General features: G+C 40.4%; 4 protein-coding genes across 4 annotated transcripts; 2 read left to right on the top strand and 2 right to left on the bottom strand.

The window, feature by feature from the left end:
* Nucleotides 1-2,864: 2,864 nt before the first annotated feature.
* On the top strand, nt 2,865-10,573 carry unc45a (unc-45 myosin chaperone A). The gene is made up of 19 exons (XM_017422962.3): nt 2,865-2,888; nt 3,021-3,213; nt 4,086-4,261; nt 4,354-4,443; nt 4,562-4,729; nt 5,068-5,236; nt 5,366-5,536; nt 5,705-5,876; nt 5,978-6,278; nt 6,364-6,458; nt 6,575-6,716; nt 6,918-7,058; nt 7,241-7,368; nt 7,454-7,520; nt 7,619-7,732; nt 7,817-7,932; nt 8,279-8,396; nt 8,479-8,634; nt 8,715-10,573. The coding sequence occupies exons 1-19, from the start codon at nt 2,865-2,867 to the stop codon at nt 8,988-8,990; spliced, it is 2,817 nt and encodes a 938-aa protein (XP_017278451.1). The 3' UTR covers nt 8,991-10,573.
* Nucleotides 10,574-10,982: 409 nt separating this feature from the next.
* LOC108239903 (RCC1 domain-containing protein 1) lies at nt 10,983-13,708 on the top strand. The gene is made up of 8 exons (XM_017422939.2): nt 10,983-11,352; nt 11,431-11,625; nt 11,706-11,865; nt 11,948-12,069; nt 12,139-12,243; nt 13,038-13,178; nt 13,275-13,304; nt 13,441-13,708. The coding sequence occupies exons 1-8, from the start codon at nt 11,061-11,063 to the stop codon at nt 13,614-13,616; spliced, it is 1,221 nt and encodes a 406-aa protein (XP_017278428.1). The 5' UTR covers nt 10,983-11,060; the 3' UTR covers nt 13,617-13,708.
* Nucleotides 12,474-15,332, bottom strand: LOC108239904 (calcium and integrin-binding protein 1). The gene is made up of 7 exons (XM_017422940.3): nt 15,149-15,332; nt 14,904-14,938; nt 14,708-14,807; nt 14,425-14,578; nt 14,222-14,340; nt 14,014-14,102; nt 12,474-13,917 (listed from the first exon to the last, which is right to left on the bottom strand). Exons 1-7 carry the CDS (start codon nt 15,197-15,199, stop codon nt 13,896-13,898), a joined length of 570 nt encoding a protein of 189 aa, XP_017278429.1. The 5' UTR covers nt 15,200-15,332; the 3' UTR covers nt 12,474-13,895.
* Nucleotides 15,333-15,892: 560 nt separating this feature from the next.
* On the bottom strand, nt 15,893-23,862 carry LOC108239978 (titin-like). Its single transcript, XM_017423060.3, has 4 exons — nt 23,702-23,862; nt 23,270-23,369; nt 16,252-22,518; nt 15,893-16,156 (listed from the first exon to the last, which is right to left on the bottom strand). Exons 1-4 carry the CDS (start codon nt 23,720-23,722, stop codon nt 16,122-16,124), a joined length of 6,423 nt encoding a protein of 2,140 aa, XP_017278549.1. The 5' UTR covers nt 23,723-23,862; the 3' UTR covers nt 15,893-16,121.
* Between the last annotated feature and the right edge of the window lie 50 nt (nt 23,863-23,912).

Raw genomic sequence — 23,912 nt, 5'->3', positions numbered from 1 at the left:
GTATGACACAATATGCAGTGCAAGATTCATTGTCTGTTTTTAAATTAAAGGACAAATTGAGACCTTACTTCTTGTCTTACAGAAGAGGAGTTAATACCAAAGTAAAAAGAAATAAACTATATTTTTTTGCATAAATTGGCTTTAAAGACATGATCAAATTACTCTTTAAAAGGCTTGACCTAAGGATTTAGTTTAGCACTATATATTTTTTAAAATAAAATCAAAATCAAATCGTTTTTATTTTCTTCAGATCTGGTTACTTAATTACGAGTACATCTAATCAGGTATTATATCCAACTCTGCTCACAGGATATAATAACCATGATTAGACACAAAGTTTACCAGGAGGGAGTAAAACACTTTTGCACAGTTTTCTCACCTGCTGGGCTCGGTTTAATGTGACCTATTTAGCCACATTATTGTTTCTTAATGAATTATTTAGTATTCTGTACAACTCAATTAGCACTTTGCTGAACAAAGCCGTGACCTACAGCAAGGTCATTTACTGACTGAAATATAGCTTTTTGGTTACTGTGACGAACTAAATCCCAAGTAGAGCCTGCCCACGGCTCTGAGTCACTGTGCAGGTAAATAAAATGTAGTGGTACTTTGAGGGCTCATTCAGGCATGGTTTGTATGTTTTTAGAAACAGGAGATGAGCTAACACTTCAATAATTAATCTGCAGGCTGTGCAGGGGAGACAGGAACAGATGGTGGTGTTTTTTGGTCTAAGTCCAGTCACAAGAGACTGATTACTTTTAATAGGGTCTACAAAAACATTCAAAGTGCAACGATGAAGGTGCATGATAATGCTATTAGGTTTGGCTCCAGAGAATATACCAGTAATGACAGCCTAATCTCTCACAAAACACAGTGGTGATAAGGAACAAATGTTTACACAGCTGCTTTTGATTTTGTTTGGATTTTATTTCTTTATTTATTTTAGAGTTCTCCCGCTTAAGTCCCATGGTGCCGCCGCTGAGCCTCGTGAATCTCCTGCTGGTCTGCTGTGTTTGAGATCCTAAACAAACCCAGAAACCTACGCAGGCCGTCTGGGCTGGAGCTTCTTTCCAGTTAACGAAGCATCCGAGGTAATTTGGATTGAAACAGGTGTACCAGATTATGAGGCCCAGAGGGAGCCACCGTGTCTCCGAGGTGACAGAGAACAAACAACAACAGTGCTGGCCTGAGGATTCCTGTGGGACTGATGTAACAAATACTACACAGGACACTTCCTTTCTGAGCTCTCCTGTTGCACCGCAACTCCCCAAATAGCACAAATAACATTTAATACAAAAGATATGAACATCCAGTACTGTGCAACAAAAAAATCTAACTTCTCCTAATTTATTTATTCTTTTTCCTCCAAGGAGCCAGACTTTCATGTGGTTCTTCTTAAAGTGGTTTTGATCCGTTGTTGTGCAGCCTTCTGAAGGTCTTTCAGTTTTTGTTTGTTTATTCCTTTTTTTTTTTTTTACTTTGGCTGCATCTTTTTTTTTACTCATATTCTGTTCTAACTTTGCGCCTGAAGATTTGTTCTTGAAAAAGAAAGTGTACAAGTGGAGGACAAAAGAAGAGTTTGGGCTGAAAAACAAACAAACAAACAAACAAACAATCTCTGGAAAATGAGCAAAAAAAAAAAAGCTTTTAGTTTACAGCTACTGGCTCTATGGAAATCATCCTATTGGTGCTAAAATACTATTCATCTCGGACAACAAGTCCTGTGAATTTGGAGACATTTGTTCTTTTTTTGCAAAAGTTACAAGGGGGGAACCAAATATTTCAGCCGTCTGAAATAATCGGTTCCCCCTCTAAAACACAGGACAAAAATAATTTACCAACAACTCCTTAACTGTGTTTAATCCTCTGTATTATGATATTATTAGCACATTTTATTTTTAAAAGAATGATGTTTTTTGTTTTTTTTTAATGAGAAATATTTGCCCCTCTAAACAATTCTGTTAATAGATAAGTCATTATTTACGGAGACGCAGGGGGAACCGTATCTGATGGGGGAACGGGGCTCGACGTAACAGCAGCAACTCGAGCACATTGCTGCCCCCTATATGTCAAGAGGACAAATAACACCTTTTCTGTTCAAATTGCCAACCCGCCACAGTGGCGTGTGTGTTGATCAAATTCACCGCCACTTCAAATATTTACCCGCATTTGGCCGGTGGCGGGTGCTAATTTCCACCCCTGATTTGTGTTTACCTCGTTAATTTTAAAGAGCTATGATAAATAGCACAACATATTATATCATTTTTAGGTTTGCTTCCAAAAGTGGGACAGATTACTCTTCTGTCACTTCTGAACAAACCTGTTAATTCCTTATAATGTATTCAGGTTTTGATGCATAAACCATGAAGTTAGTTTGATTGCTTTCATTTTGTATAATCTTACTCTGTAACCTTTATAAATCATGTTCTTTAAGTGGTAAGTACAATTTTTTTTAATTATTTGGTAACACTGAATCATTTAGCCAACAACACTTACTAATTTCCTTCATTTAATTTTAGTTTACGACTTTTCTTTTATTTTTATTTTTATTTTTTTTTACTGCCTGAGAACTGTGATATGACTCTCTGTGTGGACTGAAAAAAACCCACAGGATGAAAATGTAACCAAATAAAAAAAAAAGAAAAGATAAACACGAACAGCACTTCTCCGTTTTTGGTAAAGCGGAGCATGAGGAGAGGGGGGTGGCTTGTGCGACGTCATCAACGTGCTGCGCACACCCGGAAGCGTAGTAAGATGCTTGAAGTTTACATCGTTTGTAACGACTCAGTGATATAATAAAAATAAAAAAAACAACACAAATTCACCGCACTGCGTCCCGCTGTGTTGTGTGTAACACACTGAAGATGAGCGAGAGTGAAAAACAAAAGGTAAGGAGGCGTCAGAGAGCCGCTCGGGTGATTTTTATCTTGATACTTTTTATTTTCTGAAGGCATAAGTCCTGTCTACCTGAGAGGCAGTGTTACACCATATTCTGTACTCCCCTATTCTTCTAAATTCAGGACCCGGTAGCCCTGAAGGAGGAAGGGAACACGCTCTTCAAGGCAGGAGACATGCAGGGCGCTGTCTGCTGTTACACCAAAGCACTGAAGCTGACTGACAGCCAGGCTGACAGTGCTGTTCTGTACCGGAACCGCTCCGCCTGCTACCTGAAGCTGGAGGACTACAGCAAAGCCGAGGCTGATGCCTCCAAAGGTCGGAGACAGCTATCTCTGGTTTATGTCATTCATAAGTTCAGGATGCCACATTGGCAATGCACTTTTTACCTTCTTTTCAGCACGTCAAAGATTGAAACCTTAATGAAGATTCCTGATTTCTGTTTAGTTGCCACAAATCACAAACATTGAAAACAAATAAACACCATCAATCAGTTAGTCCTAATTATTAGGAAGGCACCACAGACCAGATGGATAGTTATTTAAGCAGAAGTACCCAATATGAAGCTGTAGCCACTCAAGAAAAAAACACTGTTGCAAAAATCTGCACACTAAAAATGTAAAAGTAGCTTATTTGAAACGTACTTGGAACAAAAGTCACCATTCTGCAATATTCTGTTTGTCCTTTCAGCTAGCGCACAGATCACAAACGTGTACAAAACAAGGTCATTTTAATTTTCAGATCCTCCTTTACAACATAAAATGAATCAACTAAATCAAAACAAAGCATGACCTAATCATTGCAATAATAGCTTTAAACTGAAGATTTAAAAAGGTTGTAAGTACTCTGTGAATCAGTATATTAAAGTAACGTACCTCCTACCTCAGCCAAACAGAACTGACATACAAAAGGTGTTTATCTGCCTTTTGGTGCTACGATGTGTTTGTTAACAACTCTGTAACAGAACCACTTTTAATAAAAGCAATATGAATATATTTAACATACAAAATGACCATTTAAAAATAGCTCAAAATACACAAAAAGTCAAGGCTGTTAAAGTAAAAGAAATACATTTATCACACAACTCTGAGCTTAAAGTCATTATTCTAGGCATCGTTGAACCTTGACTGGTTGAGAATTTATTATACTCTGCTGTTGTAAATCTTTAACAACTATCTCCCCTTTTTCAGCCCTCGATACTGACCCAGGCGATGTGAAAGCCAGGTTTCGAAGGGCTCAGGCTTTTCAGAAGCTTGGTCGGTTTGATCAGGCTTTTCTGGACGCTCAGAGATGTGCCCAGCTGGAGCCCAGAAACAAAGCTTTTCAGGATCTGCTCAGACAGCTGGGAGCACAGATCCAGCAAAAGGTGGTGTGATGCTGATGAGCTTGTGAAGCTTTATCTTGTAATTGTTTCTTAATGAACCTGCTGCTAATTTTAGTCATTTTTTTACCATTTAGTCAGCACAGCTAAACTCCACAGATGCTCGTGTGCAGCAAATGTTTTCCCTCCTTCTCGATGCTTCTGCGAAGGACCACGATCGACAGAAGGTACAGATGGTTTAGACGCCCTAACAAATCTCTCTCACTCTTCATGCATTTTATTTATTTTTATGTGTCTGTAAAACTGTATTTCATTGAAATACGGCAATACTTGAAACATTTTCAGGCAGCTCAGAATCTGGTGGTATTATCTCGAGACGAGGCGGGAGCTGAGCAGATCTTCCGCAACGACGGAGTAAAGCTAATTCAGAAACTTCTTCAGTCGAAGCAGGAGGATGTTGTCCTCTCTGCTCTCAGGACTCTAGTTGGGTTGTGCACAGGCCATCAGTCAAGAGTAAGTGTGGTAATTCTCTCTTAAATTGATCATTTTGTGAACTTGTCATTGATTTACTGATAAACAAAAAGACATTTTTCTGCTGTAAAACATAGATAAGGCAGTGTTTAATAACAGTTCTTATAACCCTGAAACATTTACTTTGTTTTTAAGTCTTGCATCTATTTCTTGTTAAATGAGCATGATAGTATGTCAACGCATGCTGTTTTTTGTTGATACCAGCATGTAGTATTATTGTATTGATGCTCCTCATATTCAGATATTTTCAGATATCCAAGTTTTCAAAATAAGGATGGCGCTTGCAGATTTTTAATGCTGACATCTGTTGTTATTTCAAGACTATGGCTATAGTGAATGAGCTGGGAATGGACCAGCTGTGTGCAGTAATGGGGTCAGGAGTTTCCACTGTGTCTCTGGCTGCCTGCCACCTGCTGCAGGTGATGTTTGAAGCTCTGACAGAGGGCATGAAAAGAGAGATCAGGGGGAAGGATGAAGCCATACTCCCTGGTGAGCTTGAACACCATTTGTCTTTATATTTGGAGTAGAAAACACTCGAGAAGGTTGACCCGTAACACGTGCTTTTTGAGCGCGTCAACCTTCGGTTCTGCTATAACCCTGTCTCTGAATTTTACTCAGAACCATCTAAGGAGCTTCGTTCAATGTTGCGCCACCTTTTGGAGATGATGCCAGCGTCTAGTGTAACGGGGCCAGGCAGAGACAGCGCCATCAACCTCCTGGTCAAACAAGTGCCCCGCAAGTCTTTGAAAAATCCAGACAACTCCCTTACTTTATGGGTGATAGATCAAGGTATGAAACACAATCAAATGCATCCCTCATCTTAATCCTGAGTATGCAAAAACAGCCATCTCCCAGATATTTTCATACTTTTAATAAAGTGCTGTTTTCAAGCCCATTTCAGAATATCAGTGAATAGTTTATTCTGGAAACTTTGTAACCTTCTTTTTCTTCATGCAGGGCTGAAGAAAATTCTGCAAGTGGCCGGTACCATTCCTGAGCTCTCCGAGGGGCCACCTCTAACAGACAACACTCACATGACCTGCTCTGTGCTGCTTAGCAAACTCTATGATGACCTAAAAAGTGACAAAGAGAGGGAGAACTTTAGCAAACTATCTGAAGAATATGTTCAGTGAGTTGACTGATAAATCTGTTTCTGCTCACTACCCGGGTAACGTTTTAGAGTAAAAGCTTTACGACCGAAATGCACTCTCTGATCTTTGTTTTGAATAGGCAACACTTCAGCCAACCTGGCCTCGAAGGGAAGCTGCGTGCCATCCAGACGGTGTCGGTGCTCCTTCAAGGTCCAAGCGACGTGGGCAACATAACTTTAGAAATGTCAGGAATGATGGATGCTGTGATCTCTCTCTGCGCTTCCGAGGATGTAAGTCACCAGCAGATAGCGGTGGAGGCTCTTATCCACGCCGCAGGCAAAGCCAAGAGGGCTTCTTTCATCACGGCCAACGGCGTGGCCCTTCTGAAGGACCTCTACAAGAAGAGTGAAAATGACCGGATTCGTGTGAGAGCCCTCGTGGTAAGTGCTGCAGACCAGACAGTGGGCGAAAATAACATTTCTGATTAAAGATGAAACTCAGAGTTTTGTGTGGATTGTTGCGCAGGGTTTGTGCAAGCTTGGATCCGCAGGAGGAACAGATTTCAGCATGAAGCAGTTTGCAGAGGGATCCACGCTCAAGCTCACCAAGCAGTGCAGGAAGTATGTTTCTGTTTGCTTAATATTGTATCTGGAGTAAATAAAGAGGGATGTGTTACTTGAGTGACTTTTTTTTGAGGGCTGAAAATGAGAAGCAAGCTTTATTTCTTTTCTGTTAGGTGGCTGTGTAACGAGTCTCTGCCTGCAACCTCCCGCCGCTGGTCAGTGGAAGGTCTCGCCTACCTCACTTTTGATGCAGATGTGAAGGAAGACTTTGTGGAAGACAAAAATGCTCTCCTGGCCATGTTTGAACTAGCAAAGGTTTAACTGATTACTTTATTTGTAGAGTTTGTTTTAATGTTTAATGTCGACAATCTTTAATATAGAAAAAAAAACTTATGAAACCAGATTCTGTCAGTCATTTTGTATTTTTTATGTAATTTTAGACATCACCAACTATTACAGTCCATTTACACTCTTTATTTTTGTTGTGCTTCTTTATTTTTATGTGTATTCTTGCAGTCTGACGATAAGACTGTACTTTTTGCTGTGGGCTCTACGTTAGTGAATTGCACCAACAGCTATGATGTGGAGAAACCCGACCCTCAGATGGTGGAGCTGGCCAAGTATGCAAAGCAACATGTTCCTGAGGAGCATCCCAAGGTGCTGCTTAAGTCCTTTTTTTACGTAAACAGCCAATATGACAAACATACCTTTGATAAAGCTCATTTGTTATATTACATCAATTTCTTTTCATTTTTCAAGGTACCTTATTTTGTGTTTTATCTGATTTTTTTTTTTAAAAGTGTCTCTTTTGCTCTTTTTTTCCTACCTTTTCATGTCAGGATGCACCTTCTTTTGTGGAAAAAAGGGTATTTAAGCTGCTGGAAGCTGGTGTTGTGTCTGCGTTAGTGTGCATGGTTAAACAGGAGAGTCCTGCCCTCACTGAGGCTTGTAGGGAATGTATTGCCAGGTAAAAAAAAAACAAAACAATGTTGTATTTTTATTTTGGTAACTATTTTTTTCTGTATATTTCCTAATAATCTTTGTCATGGCAGAGTGTTTTTGGCTTTGGTGGAACGGCAGGAAGACCGAGGCACAGTGGTGGCACAAGGTGGAGGAAAGGTAGAATGACACAGTAAATACATTCAGTTTCAACTGCATAACAAATCAAACTGTTCTGCCTTAGGAGGGTAATGATTTGTGTCTGTTCTCTTCAACAGGCTTTGATTCCTCTTGCAACTGACAACACAAATGTAGGAAAAGTCAAAGCTGCACAAGCCCTCGCAAAAATAGCCATCACGTCTAACCCAGAGATCGCCTTTCCTGGAGAGAGGGTAAAAATGCCAGCTTCAGCACAAACTCCGTTAAAAATGTACAAGTATTCTCCCGTCTCACCTTGTCTTACATCTCGTTGGCAGATCTATGAGGTTGTGCGCCCACTGGTGAACCTTTTGAGTCTGGAGTGCACCATGTTGCAGAACTTTGAATCTTTAATGGCTCTCACCAACCTGGCTGGCATCAGTGAAAGACTCAGGTTGGCCACTTGGGGGCAGTCTCCCCCTACAAATACACTCACAAGTTTGGTCACAGTGACATCTAGTTTACAGAGTGAGAATTATATATGGAGAAAAAAACATTTCATATTTTGAAACTCTCATCAAAACCATTTAAAACAAATTACAACTAAAGTTGTTTGTAATTATTTTGAAGCAAATAAAAGTGGGTTACAGTTATTTGGATTTACTACATAATTCTGTTACAGCTGTTTACAAACAAATTATTGTTAAAGTTGTGACTGTACCTGGCTTTATTTATTGTTTAGCATTTTGCCAAATCACACTTTGAGATTTAAATGTTTTAACTGTATTTTCGTCTCGCAGACAAAAGATCATAAAAGAAAAAGCTGTACCAAAGATTGAAGGTTACATGTTTGAGGAACACGACCTGATCCGAGCTTCTGCTACAGAGTGCATGTGTAACTTGGTTCTGAGTACAGAGGTAACACTAATACTTTTAACAACAAAAACTCTGATACAAATCTGAGAAAAAAAGAACTAATATCAGTGTGGCGTGTTCTCAGGTGCAGAACTTGTATCTGGCCACTGGCAATGATCGCCTGAAGCTGCTCGTGCTTTACAGCGGTGAAGATGATGAAAGGCTTCGAAAAGCTGCTGCCGGAACTCTGGCCATGCTGACAGCTGAACAACCTGAGCTCTGCGCCCGCATCCCTGGAACTGTAAATAAATACAATTCCTTTAACTTTTCCAATCGCTGTTCATATTCAGTGCATGACTTCTTTGGCTCTGTTCTCGGCAGACGACCCATTGGCTCGAGATTGTGCAGGCCCTGCTACTCAGTGAAATCTCTGACCTGCGACATCGCGGAGTGGTGGTTGTTAAAAACATGATGGAGGCCGAGAAAGCTCTGGCTGAGACCCTCATGGAGAGTGAAGTCCTGGAGATACTTTCTGTCCTTGCGAAGGGAGGAGAGGGCACCCCAGATGCTGTTTCCAAGATTGCTCAGACGTGTTTGGATAAAGCGGTGGAGTACGGTATCATTCAGAGCAGGGAGGAAAAGGAGACGGCCAAATGAAAATGAGGCCTGAAAATTATTCTGCAGTGTGTGAATGTGCCTTTTAGGTCGTTTGAGAATTATTTTGGAACAGTAAAGTCATTTCATTTGGACAGAAAATATTTTTTAAAGTGTAATAACAAAATGAGCACATACAATGACAACCAGGAGACAAAATGTTTTGTCACGGATAAGCTTTAAAGGAGACATATCTTGCCATTTTTTCACAATTTGACAGTTCCTTGAGGTCTTAATAATGTTAGTTTTTGATGTGCTTTGGTCAAAATACAGCAGAAATACAGTACTAAAGCACTTTCAAATAACTTTTTTCTTGCAGCTTTTTTTAAGGGACTCAGTAAACAACCACTTTTATCTCTTCCCTGTCTTTGAGATGGTTATAGACACAAATTAATACAGCTGTTATACTTGAAGAAGGCCTTTAGTATTCAACCTAATAGTTTATAGCAGCACAAGCAGTGAACTGAGCTCAGACTGGCACTCAGTAAAAGAGCAAGATAAACGGTTTGTTTTCACATTCGTATACCCTCATCATAAATAGTTGGTAATAATCCATGTTTTAGACAAAGCTTTGTTAGACATCATGTGCCGAACTCGCTCATGTTGATAAAACTCTGCATTACAGATACAAACAATGAGAAACAGGCTGATGAACACATTAGTATCATTTATGTTGTCATTTTTCCATCTCATATCATCTACAGAAACCTCAGGATAACTGGGTTTATTCTCCTTTAAACCTAAGGTGAAGAACTGTTGTCTATAAACGCTACATTTTGATAAAGGTTTATTTTTTTTATAATTATTAAAGTTATTTAATATTTAAAAAAATCAGAAACTCTATTCTTTGATTAGAAATAAAATTATAAATATTAGCAAGCCAGATTTTCTAGTTGGCAAATAAAACAAAGTGTTAGTAAAGACAGCAGTTTTTTTTCTAAAGTGAACTGATGATGATGATGATTGATGATAACACACAATGCAAAAAGCAGTTGTCGTGAAGTCTGGACTTCCCACTTCCAATTTACAGAAGTTTTTATCATGTTTTAAGAGGAAATGGTGGAAGAGGATAAAGATAGGAAGAGTGGATTTTTGCTCCTCTGATCTTGAGTGAATCGGATCCTAAATGAGTTACTTTCAAACCTAGTGAGGCCTAAAACTTTAACACTTGAAATATACTGTACTATGAGGCAAAGCTGTCTTTAAAATGTTTCATTTATCTCATTTCGCTGCTGTCACATTGTTTCTATGCTTGTGTACTTTTTCCAAATATTCATCATTTTCTTGTCGACCAATAAGGTTGTTTCAGATTTATTTCTTTTCTTGTTTTACTTCTACTTGATTGTTCAATTTTGTTTTGACACAAACCTGCACACAAACTTTTAATTTTATAAACTTCTACAGCCAATATTTTGCAGTGTTCTACCCTTTCTGATTTTGATTATTGTGCACTTTTGGTTTTAAAGTTTAAAATAATCACTGCTATAGCCTCTTCACTACATTCCAAGTACATTAAATGTGTGGTTTGCTGTTTCATCATTTAGACTGAACACTTGGACTGAAAATAAATTTTATTTACTGCAGATTATTGTCTCGTGTCTCAGTGGCCCTTCTAGGGCAAACCTCTGCCTAGACCATAGGGTCATTAACAATTTGTAGGATCTGGATCGTGATCCCGATCACCAAAATGTAATCATTTGTTCTTTGGGACAACTTGAACATTTCCTGAAAATTGCAACAAAATCTGTACTTTTTGAGTAATCTTGTGCACAGACAAACAAACGCTACCAAAAAAAAACACCTCATTGGCGGAGGTCAACAATGCTAAAAATCAAATTCAGTGTCAATAGAAATGTTTGAGAAAAAACAACTGAATTTGCTGACAAACAGCACTTGGTTACATGTTTTTTTAATATAATTTGTGTAATTCATATGCACAAACAAACAAACTGACTGCATGAAATTAAGACTCTATGTAAACTACCGGACCCCCATGCCCTACATTTGCCTCCCCAAGAAAGAAACCTCTAGATCCGCCCCTGTCGCCTCCGTTTAGCGCGCCCATCACTGCGCATGCGCGGTGCGTCCGAATTGTTAGTTCCTGTTTACTTTTGCGTCGAGCTGAGCGTGGTGATGACTTTCAGCGTCGGGACGGCTTCAATGCGCTGGTTCGGCTTCGGCTTCAACGCCTTCGGACAAATATGTGCTCAGGAGAGATTGGTAAAAGGCGACACAAGCGACGGTGTCGGGGAGGTCAGAGTGAGTGTTCCCACAGAGCTCCATGTGGACGAAGGAGGAGGCAGCGTCGTGGAGACGAGTCAGATCAGAGCGAGTTGGAGTCGCAGGGCATCTTTGCGTTTGGGTGGTAAGTTCTGCTACGTGGACGTCGCCTCATGTGAAGTGTTACCCTCACCAACTCTTCTTATATTTTCTCATATTTCAGCGGACAGCTGCGTGTGCATGGCAGGTTTCTCCGGAGTGCCTGCTGGAGCAAAGACCTGCGGCTGCAGAGATGCTGTCGTCACTGAATCGCATCTTACTCTCGCTTTCCCAGACAGAGTTGAATCCTGGGATCTGCAGAGTCAGGATGACACTCCATCATGGAGCATGGAGATCATCCCTCAGTCTCAGAGCTCTGGTAGTGTAACATCTTGTGAAGCTAACACATAAATACCACAAATATGTTGTGCTGTATGTCCCCTTTCTTTTTCAATGCAGATGTGAGGTTGCCATTGGTGCCTGGTGGCTACATAGCATGTAAGCCCCCCATCTTCCGCTCCTTGTCTCCTCACCTGCAAGCCAAGAGCCTGGCCCTGGGGGGGGACCATGCCATCCTCCTGACCGCCACTGGAGCTGTCTACAGCTGGGGGCTGGGCAGGTAGCTCCCAACGCTGACATGTGTTGCACATCTGCGCTTACCGTCCTCAAGCATATGTTGATCTGTGTGACCATGTGCTCAGCCACGGTCAGCTGGGGCACGGAGGACTTTCCTCCGAGGAGGAGCCCAGGACGGTGGAGGCCCTGTGGGGGGTGCCTATGAGCTCTGTGGCTGCAGGAGGCTGGCACTCTGTCTGCGTTAGTGGTAAGTCGTCACGTTAAAGAGTTGACTGGTGGGGAAAAAAACCACACATTTAATAACTTTTCCCTTCAGATGGCGGTGATCTGTACGTGTGGGGCTGGAATGAGAGCGGCCAGCTTGGACTTCCATCACGAAGTCTGAGGAAAGCCACACAACAGAAGAGTGCCCAACAAGCAGGTAAATGGAAGGTTTTAATAGAAAACTAAACATCTGGGGAAATTATAGAAAAAGTGTCAAAAAATGTTGCGCCTTTTTATAACTACTTTGATTTGATTTTCGTTCAGAAGATGAACTTATATTTTTTGCTTTATCTCGTCAACATTTTACTAATAATATACAATCATTAAATCGTTTAAAAAAATGTTAGAAGGGATGTGATTAGGACCAAGTAATGAGGCAACTCAGCATTTCTTACGCAACAAGTTTTAATTATTTGAATAAAAAGAAAAGTGCTCAACAAGTTTTTGAAATGCAAACATAGCCAGAAGACATTTTAGTTTTTTGAACACTTGAAATTTCTTTGTAATCCTCAAAAAGATTCAAATTTAAACATTCCTTTCATAGCACATATTGATAAAGGATTCAAGCAATGTGGAGTTTATCTTTTATGTAAAAGACAAAGGCAGTAATGATTATCTAATCAAAGAAAAATAAATGCGATAAAACAAAGATTTGGGTTTATATCGTCTTCAGTGTTATCATAATCTAATTAAATGTAGAAATCACCTTGTTTTTTTGATCAGATTGGGTCTGTAAACAAATATTTTCATAAAATTAAAGTTTGGGGAACATAAATTTGTTTACTAAGCTCAAAATGGTGTTAAAAAAAGAGTAAGGACCAGCTGGTCATTTAAGTTTACTGTGATGTGATGTTTTTTTTTTTTCTTTCTTTCTACTAAAATTGCCTTTTAAAAATCATTTAAAAGTAATATCTTCCTTACAGTCTTTGTTTCTTTGATTGTACTGAACAGATGTCGGCACATCTTCTGAGGAGGAGCTACATGATGAAGTGTTCATCTCAATCCAAGGATTTCCTGCTCTGCTGGATGTCGAGCCGTCGTGTGAGATCAGGACAGTCAGCTGCGGCTCCCGGCACACAGCTGCAGTAACAGGTGAGAAGTCTCTTGCAAAATAAAAGTTGAAACAATTGTCATTTTTGGTAGGGGAATTGATAAACGCCATTTACACACCATATTTTCACATTTCAGCCACGGGCAGTCTGTACACATGGGGATGGGGTGAGTTTGTGCTCGTAAAAAAAAACTCTGAATCTAAATGAAACGCTCACCAAGACAACCAGATCAAGCTAACAATTAAATCCATTTGTTGAGCTATTCTGAGTCTCTTTCCTTATCATTATCATCTTCTCCTCAGGTGAATACGGCCAACTTGGCCACCAGACGCTGAACAGTTCAGACGAGCCTCGGTGCGTGGAGTTCTTCGGCGCTGAGAACCTGCTTGTGGTTGATGTGGTTTGTGGACCGTGGAACACCTTTACTGCCGCCGTCAAGAAGGAAGTCCTTGAACTCAAAAATAAATCCCCCGAATGAGCACTGGCAACATACCAGGGAGGATAAATCGTCCTAACAAATGCTTTTCTTACTAGTGAAAGTCTGTTTTGTAATAAATTATTTGTTTTAAATATGCTTTTGAATATAAATACCTTTAAGCTTTTATTTCACATAGGTTAAAGAATAGAAATTTCACAAATTATTCTTAAAAAAATAAACTAAGACTAAAATTTGAAAGGTTAATACAGATTAAGGCGAGTATCAGAAAGTATACAAAACATAATTAGGAGAGCTGAAAGCTGAGGATTGTAGAAGTCTTCACAGCACGATCTTGAAAGAACTGTGGAAAATTAAATTGAGGCTGTTAGAGCTGGCAAAACATAGCTGTGTGTAAAAAACATCCACGTCTGTGACAACATTCGTGAGCTTTCTTCACCTGACAAAATCCGGAGATCTTGAAATGACGTGCTGAAACTCAGAGAGGTTCACGGTCCCATCCTTGTCAATATCTGACTCCTCGAGGATCTAAATACGATGGAAGGAAAGGTAAGTTTAGTCCAACTTAAAACCCTGAAGGACTTCACAACCACGTTCTTTTTTTTTTTTTTTACACCTTTAGGGAGAAGAGTCCATAGGGAACTCACATTGTTTATGAGCTGACCCATTTCCTCGCCATTTAGACTTGTGTCTTTTGAGTCACCGGTCAAGAGGGTAACCATCTTCTCCAAATCTTCACGACCGAGGGTTCCGTCATTGTCAGAGTCTGAAAATATGAAACTAATGATTACACAAGATTGGCACATTTACGTGCAACATTAACGAGCTCGAGCTTTGTTGATGGGTTTACCAAATATACGAAATGCATAGTGGGATTTGATTTCCATCGTGGCAGCCTCACTGAAGGCACTCAGAAGATCCAGGAAATCTTCAAAGGTGAGACTACCATCGTTGGGTTGAGATGTTGAGAATACATGGCAGATTCTTTTGTTGAAAGGGTTGGACTAGGACAAGAACAAGTACAAGGTTCATTTTATTAATGCTTCACCCACTCCTGCATGACACAGATGATGCCACATCTTCTACTATCTGAACAACACGCCGCCCCGTCTCTGTTCAGCTGTTTTTGTCACCTTTAGCTCAGGCATTTCAAGAATCTTCTCCATTGGTAGTCTTATATTTGTAGCGCCTTTGTATTCTTGAGGCAGCATTGCTGAGAATCTCTCATGAGCGCTGGGGGTGGGGGGTGGAAAAAGCAGCCACAAATTAAACATGCATCACAAAGTCAGGCTGGATAGGTTAAAAGTTGCACAAAACCTCTCAACTTACAGAATAATTTCTTGTTTTGTCAGAAAGGTCAGCTCCTAAAGGTAGTCGTAAAGAAACACAAATCAGAACAGACCCCTTATAAACACCACTGTTTCTTATAGTAAGACTCGAATGGTAAAATTTTGTCCTGAAATGTTTAATTGCTTTAGCTGTTACGTTTAATGTTGATTATTTACCAGCTTTCAACTTTAGATGCTGGGTTAGTGTCCGTGAAAATACAGCCAGTATTGACGATAAATACTCACTTGGTATTCTGACAGCGCATCCTTATCAAGTTGGCTTGACGTAGATCCCATCTTAAGCCTTTCTTCTCGAAAGTCTCTTTCTGTTTTTGTAAGTTAAAAACTCGCTGAGACTGAGACGAAACTAAGAGCTTCGTCGCTGCCTACTTCCGGGTTCGAGTGCAGTCAGTGCACGAGCGTCACCAATGCGCGTTCCCGTCTTTTCTCCGTGTACCTTCCTAACGGTTTCCGTAGCAACCGCTAACCTATGTGTAATTAGTTGTTTTGGGGTTTGTTTGTTTTTTGTTTGTTTGTTTTTTCAATTCACTTTAAAACAGTTCTTGCCTCGCTGGGTGATACAAAATAAAATAATATAAGACTAAGGTAATATATTTTTACTCATTACTGAGGGCAAATAGCGATTTTCCTAAGGTTTCCTAAGGTTATTTTATATCAGTAAATGCTGAAATGACCCAGAATATAACAAAAGTCTAAAACTAACAAAAGTATTTTTGCTTTCATTAAAACAGCATTCTAGTAGATACACATAAATATAATAGTAATAGTATAGTATATAATAGTATTTCATTTTGTTGCACTGATACTTTTGCTTTAGTAAATAATCTGATTACACTGAGTACAACTTTAAACTCACAGCATTGTCTTTTAGTTTTATTGTAGTTTAAAGAAAACAGCAGCAACAGTACATTTTTGTTCTATAAAAAAGATTCAGCCATTTATTATGTTCTAAAACAAGCACATAAAATGTTACTTTAAAAACTTTATTATATGAGGGTTTAGTTTTACAGCAAGTAATAGATCATATACCGAGTCACCTAAATGTGTTTAGTCAAACTAAAGTTGTGTATGACTAAGCAAACAACTTTAAAAAAAATTAATGTATTGAAAAAAAGAAGGGGAATTTCATTAGATGATCAAGTGATGATTAACTCAACACAGGGGAAAAACAAAACAAACAAACAAACAAAAAAACAGGCTAAGCTCCTTGGTTTGTTTCCCAGTCTGTTGTATCTGGAACAGAACAATAACAACAACACTATTATTATAACAATATATATAAAATACTGTACATAGGAGGTTAAATGGAACTATTGCTAAGGGCGTACCTTTCATTTTTGTTCCTTCTTTGGTCTCAGCTGGAACCCCAGTGCCATACTCATTTTCACCAGTGACTCTGAAGAAGTAGATTCCTCCCTCTTCCAGCTCAGACACCTTGTAGGACAGTCGGTGACATTTGTCCGTGAGTCTTGTCCACCTCTTCCTACTAATTTCTTTTATGTCTACAAGGTAGTTCTTCACAGGGGCTCCTCCCTCGTTCTCGGGGATGTCCCAGGTAACAGTGGCAGAGTTCTTAGTTACGTCTTTGACTGTGATGTGGGCAGGAGGACCGGGGGAATCCAGAACCCTCACATTCAGGGTTAAAGATGCAGATCCAACAACATTTTGTAGTTTCACTGTGTATTTGCCGGAATCGTCACGCGTTGCCTGTTCCACTGTGATAGATGTGACAGAAGTGCTGGTGTTGATAATTCCTCTTACCCTAAGATCTACATCTGCTTTGTCCCATGACACACTAGGGGTAGGTTTGCCTGTGAAAGGCACGGTCAAAGTGAAGGAGCTGCCATCTTTAACAAGCAGGGTCTTCCTCATCTCAGGGCTAATATTGAACCTGGGCTCCTCTTCTCTGTCAGTGGCTACTTCAGGATCTGTTTCAGGGCTGGGTTCACTGATACCAATCTTATTAATAGACCTAACTGTAAAAACATATTCTTCTCTTGTTGTGAGTCCAGTTACTGTGTATTTATTCTTATCTGTGTTGTGAACACCAACAGCCCAGTCTTCCTCTGCTGATTTTCTGAATTCAACTTTGTACCCTGTAATTGGTGCTCCCCCATCATACGACGGCTTGTTCCATGTCAGACTGATGGATGACCTGGTTGAATCAACTATGGTGGGCTTTCCTGGAGGGGAAGGGAGAAACTTTGGATCCTCTGCCAGGGTAAGAGCACATGGTAAACTAGGCTCACTTAGACCAGCAGTATTTTCAGCAAAAACTCTAAATTCATACTCACAACCCTCATGTAGGCCAGAGGCCTTAACCCGTAGGTCATAGACTGTTTTTTTATTGACCCTAACCCAGCGGACACCATGCTTTTCCCTTTTCTCTATTATGTAACCACTGATACGGCTACCACCATCAGAGTCAGGCCTCTTCCAGCAGACAGTCATAGTGTCATTTGTCACATTTGTGACCTCAACATCTGTTGGAGCAGATGGGACGGTGAAGGGATCCATGGCTTTGATTGGCTCACTCTCCAAAATCTCACCCTCCCCGTACTTGTTGACTGCCCTCACCCTAAACAGGTACTCATTTCCTTTGAGGAGCTTGATTACCTTACAAGTTGTAGCCATCATGTCACCATACAAAAGAGTCCAGGAAACACGACTTGTTTCACACTTTTCAACAATGTAATGTAAGATCTCTGCACCACCAGTCTCATGAGGGGGTCCCCAAGACAAGGTGCATTTTTCTGCTGACAGCCCAGACACTTCCAGAGGCCCAGCAGGAGGGCCTGGCCTGTCCAGCACCTTGCAGGTGACAACTTTAGATGTGGTACCCACTGTGTTCTGCAGGGTCAGAGTATACTGCCCAGAATCTTTCCTAACACACTCTCTGATAAGGAGAGAGGTATGGGTCGTTGTTGCCATTATCTCAACTCTTCCTTTAGTACCAGTATTTCTTCCATTTTTCAACCAAAACACTGTTGGGTTAGGGCGGCCAGAGATGTCAGCGTCTATTCTTAGGAGCTCCCCAGCTTTGACAACAACCACCTGTCTAAATTGGTCATCCAAGATAATTTTGGGTGGCTCCACATCATGCTGTACTGTAATAGGGCCAGTGGTTTCAGAGGGTGCACTGAAGAGATCAGCTGCATTCTTTGCAATGACACGAAAATCATATTCTTCGCCCTCTGTGAGCCCAGTCACTTCCAGAAAGGTGTCCAGTAAATTTGTGAAGTTGCACTTAAGCCAGCAACTATCTGGCAGTTCTTTGCGCTCAACAATGTAGCCAGTTATTTTAGCCCCTCCGTCGTATTTTGGTTTGTCCCATGAGAGTGAAACTGAAGTGTTTGTTACATTGGTGACTGTGAGATTGTAGGGAGGATCACATGGGTCTCTTGCTGCTACAGGTTCAGACATCTGACTGCAGGGTCCAACACCAGCCATATTTTCAGCATAGACCCTGAATTCATATATTAGGCCTTCTTCAACACTTGTAACTTTGTATTGGTTCTCTGTCACTGGGCTTCGGTTTAGTTTTGTCCATAAAATACTACTTTGATCTTTGCTTTCAACATGATAACCAATAATAGGGCTGCCACCATCATTATCTGGTTTGTTCCAAGCAATGATCATTACAGACTTTGAGGCCTGCACAACGTGGAGGCTGGTTGGTGGACCAGGTGGTCTGAAAGGATACTGGGCAACAACAGTTTCTGTTTCAATGAACTGGCTTTTTCCGTAATGATTCTCTGCAGCAACACGAAACTGATATTCAGTGCCTTGTGTCAGACGGGAAATTTTGATTGAAGATCTTGCGACTGTTGCTGACACAGTTTGCCATATTGAGCTGCCTGTATCCCTTTTCTCGACAACGTAGTTTGTTATTTGACACCCACCAGTATAACAGGGGGGCTGCCATGACAGAGACACAAAGTCAGCACTCACATCATTCACGCTGAGGTCACTTGGTGGTCCAGGTCTTTCAAAAACATTCACAAAGATTTCAGCTGATGTGGTTCCAGCTGAATTAGTCAGGATCACCTCATATGCACCGACATCAATCCTAGTTGCATCCTTGATAATAATCTGAGACGTTGAGTGTGATGTGGTTACATTTACCCTACTTGTCTCTTTCAGTGCATTTCCCTCTTTTTTCCAGACTGCTGTTGGTGGCGGCACACCCATGAATGAAACGTCAATCTTCAGGTCATTTCCTGCCTTTACACTAAATGTGTTCGTCAGCAGATTAATAACAGGCTCAGCACGTGTATCTTTTACCATAACAGGTGTCAAAAGAGATTTTGGTTCACTCCTTCCCTTTTCATTAACAGCACTAACTCTGAAGAAATACTCCTTTCCTTGTGTCAGTCCATTAACGGCCATTTCTTGTGCTTTACTCTCAGAATATTTTATCCATGTATCTTCTCCCTCAGCTTGCATTTCTACAATGTAACCTGTGATTTTGCTTCCTCCATCATGATCAGGCTTTTCCCAAGAGAGTTTTGCACTATTACAAGTGACATCGCTGAGAGTGATTTTGCCAGGAGGCAGAGGAGCCTCAGACACTTTAACTGCCTCGGGAGTTTCTGCTGGCAGTCCAGTGCCAAACTCATTTACTGCCAGGACACGGAAGTAATAGAAGCATCCTTCCTGTAGATTGTTAATCTTATAGAAATTCCGTACACAGTTGCTACAGACACTTGTGAATGCCTTCCTGGCCTCCTCGCGCTTTTCTACAATGTAGTGAGAAATCTTTGCTCCTCCATCAATAAGGGGAGGCTCCCAGGAGATTGACACAGAGTCTCTCTTTACATCCTTTACTTCTATATTTATTGGTGCACTGGGGGAGTCCAAAACTCTGACATTGATGAATGCTGATTTAGTTCCACTGCAGTTCTCAGCAGTCACCACATACTTCCCACTGTCATTTCTGTTGACATTCTCTATCAGTAAAACAGTGTAGGAGTTTGTTATCTCGATTTGAGCACGCTCACTTAGGGTGCCACCTTCCTTTAACCATTTCATTTCAGGCTCTGGTCTTCCCCTGAAAGTAACACAGAGACGTAAGGTGGAACAGGCTCGAACGTTAACAGTTTTCCTCAAGGCAGTGTCCAGTTCAATCTCTGGTGCTTCAACTTTCTCAGCTGCAACCACAGACCCTGGGAGAGCCACATACTCTCCAACACCAGCAGAATTTATTGCACGTATGCGAAAATTGCATTCTGAATTTTCTCTGAGTCCTTTCACGGTGTAGTTTGTATCCTGTATGCCTTCGCTTGGTGTGCATGCAATCCATTCGTCCTCTGCTGCTTCTTTCATCTCTACAACAAATCCACTGATGGTTGCTCCACCATCATAGATAGGTTTTGACCAAATCAGAGACACAGTACTGCTGGAATAATCTGTCACTTTGGGGTTGCTAGGTGGACCAGGGGGGTAAATAGCTTCACATACTTTAATATACTCACTTGGTTCACTGCTTGCACCCACGCCAGCAGCATTTTCCGCAAGAACTCTAAATTGATAGTAATGCCCTTCAGTAAGCCCTGTACACCGAAAACGCACGTCATTCAGCCTTCTCTTGTTGCATTTGGTCCATCGGACACCCTCTTTGTCACGTTTCTCCAGAATGTAGCCATCAATCTCTGAGCCTCCATCCCTCTCAGGCCTTTCCCAACTTAGTAATACTGAGTCACTAGTCACAGCACTGGCTATAGGGGTAGAAGGTGCACTAGGTGTCGTAAAGGGATTTTGTGCGATAAAAGGTTCTGATTCAAGAAATTCACCGACACCAAATTTATTCACACCAGCAATCCTGAATATGTATTCTTTGCCAGGTACCAGTTTTGACACTTTGTAACTTACGGCTTCAATATGAGGTTCTACCCCTGTCCATGTGACTCGACTGGTCTCTCTTTTTTCAATGATGTAGTGGGTGACAGTAGCACCTCCATCATTTAGAGGGGGATTCCAGTGAAGATTGCACTTCTCTGCACTCACAACTTTCACCTTCAGTAGTCCATCGGGTGGACCAGGTCTGTCTAAGACTTTAACATTAACTGGAATGGATGTCATTCCACCAACGTTACTGAGGCTCAAAACATATCGCCCTCCATCCACACGTGTGCACTCCCTGACTGTGAGAGTTGTATGAGTGATGGTGTTTTTTGTCTCCATTCTTGGTGTAACTTTGTCAATTTCCTTTCCATCTTTCAGCCATCTAACTTCAGGAAGGGGCTTTCCAAAGTAATCGGCATCAATAACAAAAGTCTCCCCAGCTTGAACAACAGTAGTACTCTTAAATTGTGGATCAATAAAAGCAGTGGGTGCTTCAATAACGTCCTGAGCAAGAATGGTGATGCTTTCTGAGGGCATACTCCAAACACCAGCACTGTTCTTAGCAGTTACCCTAAACTCATATCTTTGACCTCCTGTCAGACCTGTGACTGTGAAGAGACTCTCAGTAACATTGGTGAAGTTTGCCTTCATCCATCTGCCATCTGGTAGCTCCTTCTTTTCAACAACATACCCCGTAATAGTGCTTCCACCATCATACTTGGGTTTTTCCCACTGGAGGGTGATGCTGTCTCTGGTCACAAGAACAGCTTCAGGTTTTCCAGGTGCATCACAGGGGTCTCTTGCTACATAGCATTCAGATGTATTACTACATGGACTCAGTCCAGCAATATTTTCAGCAAAGACTCTGAATTCATACGCAATGCTCTCCTCCAACCCACTTGTTTTGAAGCGAGTGTCGGGTATAACAAATTTGTTTAGCTTGGTCCATAAAATGCTATTTTTCTCTTTACGTTCAATGTGATAGCCAATGATGGGGCTGCCTCCATCACTGAGTGGAGGCTCCCACTCAACCACCATGTTGTATTTAGTCACAGTGGACACAAAGGGTGTGCCAGGAACAGCAGGGACACTGAATGGATACTGTGCCATTACAACTGGAGAGGTGACTGCAGTGCTTTTTCCGTGCCTATTTTCGGCAAACACTCTGAATTGGTATTCATTTCCTGTTTTCAGTTTTGTAACTTTGATGGTGGTTCTTACTGTTGTTGCTGACACAGTCTGCCACTCTGTACTTGTGGTTTCCCGTTTCTCTACTATGTAATTGTCTAACTGGCATCCTCCTGTATATTCAGGTGGCTCCCAAGAAATAATAACATAATCAGAACTAACCTCATCAATCCTCACAGGCCCTGTGGGTGGATCTGGCCTCTCAAGAACAACCACAGTGACTTCACCTGTGTCTTTTCCAGCATTGTTGCTGGCTGTAACAGAATACTGTCCAGAGTGCTCCCTGGCAGCATGTCTGATATGTAGGACAGTTAGTGATGCTTTAGTTAAAACCTCTAGCCTTGATGTCTCCTTAACTGCCTGACCATCTTTTTGCCATTCAATCTTTGGCGCAGGGTGCCCAGTCACAGGGATCTCTACTTTCAGATCTGCACCATTCTTGACCGTGAAGGTGTTAAAAGTTATCTGGAGTTTTGGCTTAATTGCATTTTCCTTATCTGTCACAGAGGCTGTTTGAATCTGAGGGTTGTTCTCTTGATTCTCTGCAGAAGAAGCTGACTGACCTGGAGTGAGAAAAGAGAAGCAATAATTAAAGTTTAACATTCATTACACTAACGCAAAAACAAATAAATAAACTTGAACACTCGCAAATTAACCCGTTGAGTAAATTTATAAGAAAAAAAGTTTAGTAAAAACAGTTGATCAGATTTAGTTACATGGACAAGTAAAAACAAACACAAATTATATTAAAATTGGGAATACTTTTTATGAAAATTACAGCCATGCAAGAAATAATTGTATACACAGCAACACACAAGTGAGAAACATGCCAAGAAGCAGTGTGGTGTTTGATAATTTCTATGAAACTGGATAGGCTTTAGAACCACAAATCTTCTAACTGAGTAAAATTTTATAAAACTCTTGAAATGTTCTTTTGACTTTCATGGAGGATGTGCTTTTTAAGTGCCCTTCTACTCTCATCTGGTTGTAAGTGTTTTCTTTTACTGAAGTTGTTAACATTTTTACTTAATAATAAAAGAAGAAATGTATAAACACATGGCAGTTTTGAAAAAAATAATATTTGCAACATGATAAAATCTTCTAAAACTGCTGTTTGAATTTTTGTAGTGTTACCTATCTGAGCATAATAGACATCATACTTAAATGATAAAGTTCAAAGATTTTTCTTACACTTTTACACTTTTACACTTGCAAACATGTTTGATGAATTTCTTTTAAAAATGTTTTAATGGAAATTTCTAACACAACTATCTAGACTCCACTTTAACAGGATAAATGTACAACATACAGTACCTTGGGCAAAAGCTTGGGAGGACAATGAAACCCTTTCACTGGAATCCTCAATACCATTTAAATTTGGGGTTTCAGTTTTTTCTTCAGCTTTATCTTTCATCTACAAGAGGGAAAGGGACTTATTGTTACAAAAGTTTAGATAAAAAAGATAAATAACACACACTTCTTTGGATATGTGTTAATAACAAAAACAAACCTTGATGGAGTTAAAAATAACTGGGTTGCAGTGGAGGAAACCCTGTTTCCTCTGCCTAATGTGAAAGTCTAATATTATCTAACATTTAAAACAATAAACATTTTATTTTATATAAACCCCACCAGGAGTTACTATATACAGAATCTAAATTAATAGTAATTCTTACGTTACCCAGATCAATACTGGGTTAAATTATAAAATAAAACGTTTAATAAATAAAACACAGCTGTACTTACTTTATTTTCAGTTGTTTCCATCTCTTTACCTTCTTCAATTTGGGTTCAAATGTAGGACACAAAAGTGATCCAGCTTCCTCAGTTTACTGGTTTAAGTGCGGAGAACCCCCAAAACCCTTCAGCAGACACTCACAGTTCAGCCAGTCACTGCCTGCTTCAGCTCGAAGATTAAGTAGAGACTAAAAATAATCTTGGAGTCACATTGGACAGC

Source organism: Kryptolebias marmoratus, linkage group LG11 (assembly GCF_001649575.2).
Source record: "Kryptolebias marmoratus isolate JLee-2015 linkage group LG11, ASM164957v2, whole genome shotgun sequence".
In the NCBI taxonomy this organism is placed as follows: domain Eukaryota; kingdom Metazoa; phylum Chordata; class Actinopteri; order Cyprinodontiformes; family Rivulidae; genus Kryptolebias; species Kryptolebias marmoratus.
This window is presented reverse-complemented; position numbering and strand designations above follow the sequence as displayed.

Coding starts and splice junctions, on each gene's coding strand:
- LOC108239903 (XM_017422939.2), top strand. CDS start 11,061: ATGCGCGGTGCGTCCGAATTGTTAGTTCCTGTTTACTTTTGCGTCGAG. Junction 11,866..11,947: donor TACAGCTGGGGGCTGGGCAG/GTAGCTCCCAAC, acceptor CCATGTGCTCAG/CCACGGTCAGCTGGGGCACG. Junction 12,070..12,138: donor GCACTCTGTCTGCGTTAGTG/GTAAGTCGTCAC, acceptor TTTTCCCTTCAG/ATGGCGGTGATCTGTACGTG.
- LOC108239904 (XM_017422940.3), bottom strand. CDS start 15,199: ATGGGATCTACGTCAAGCCAACTTGATAAGGATGCGCTGTCAGAATAC. Junction 14,939..15,148: donor ATGCGCTGTCAGAATACCAA/GTGAGTATTTAT, acceptor GACTACCTTTAG/GAGCTGACCTTTCTGACAAA. Junction 14,103..14,221: donor TGGGTCAGCTCATAAACAAT/GTGAGTTCCCTA, acceptor CATCGTATTTAG/ATCCTCGAGGAGTCAGATAT.
- LOC108239978 (XM_017423060.3), bottom strand. CDS start 23,722: ATGGAAACAACTGAAAATAAA. Junction 22,519..23,269: donor CTCCCAAGCTTTTGCCCAAG/GTACTGTATGTT, acceptor TTCTCACTCCAG/GTCAGTCAGCTTCTTCTGCA. Junction 16,157..16,251: donor AGAAGGAACAAAAATGAAAG/GTACGCCCTTAG, acceptor GTTCTGTTCCAG/ATACAACAGACTGGGAAACA.
- unc45a (XM_017422962.3), top strand. CDS start 2,865: ATGAGCGAGAGTGAAAAACAAAAG. Junction 2,889..3,020: donor GCGAGAGTGAAAAACAAAAG/GTAAGGAGGCGT, acceptor TTCTAAATTCAG/GACCCGGTAGCCCTGAAGGA. Junction 5,877..5,977: donor CTATCTGAAGAATATGTTCA/GTGAGTTGACTG, acceptor TGTTTTGAATAG/GCAACACTTCAGCCAACCTG.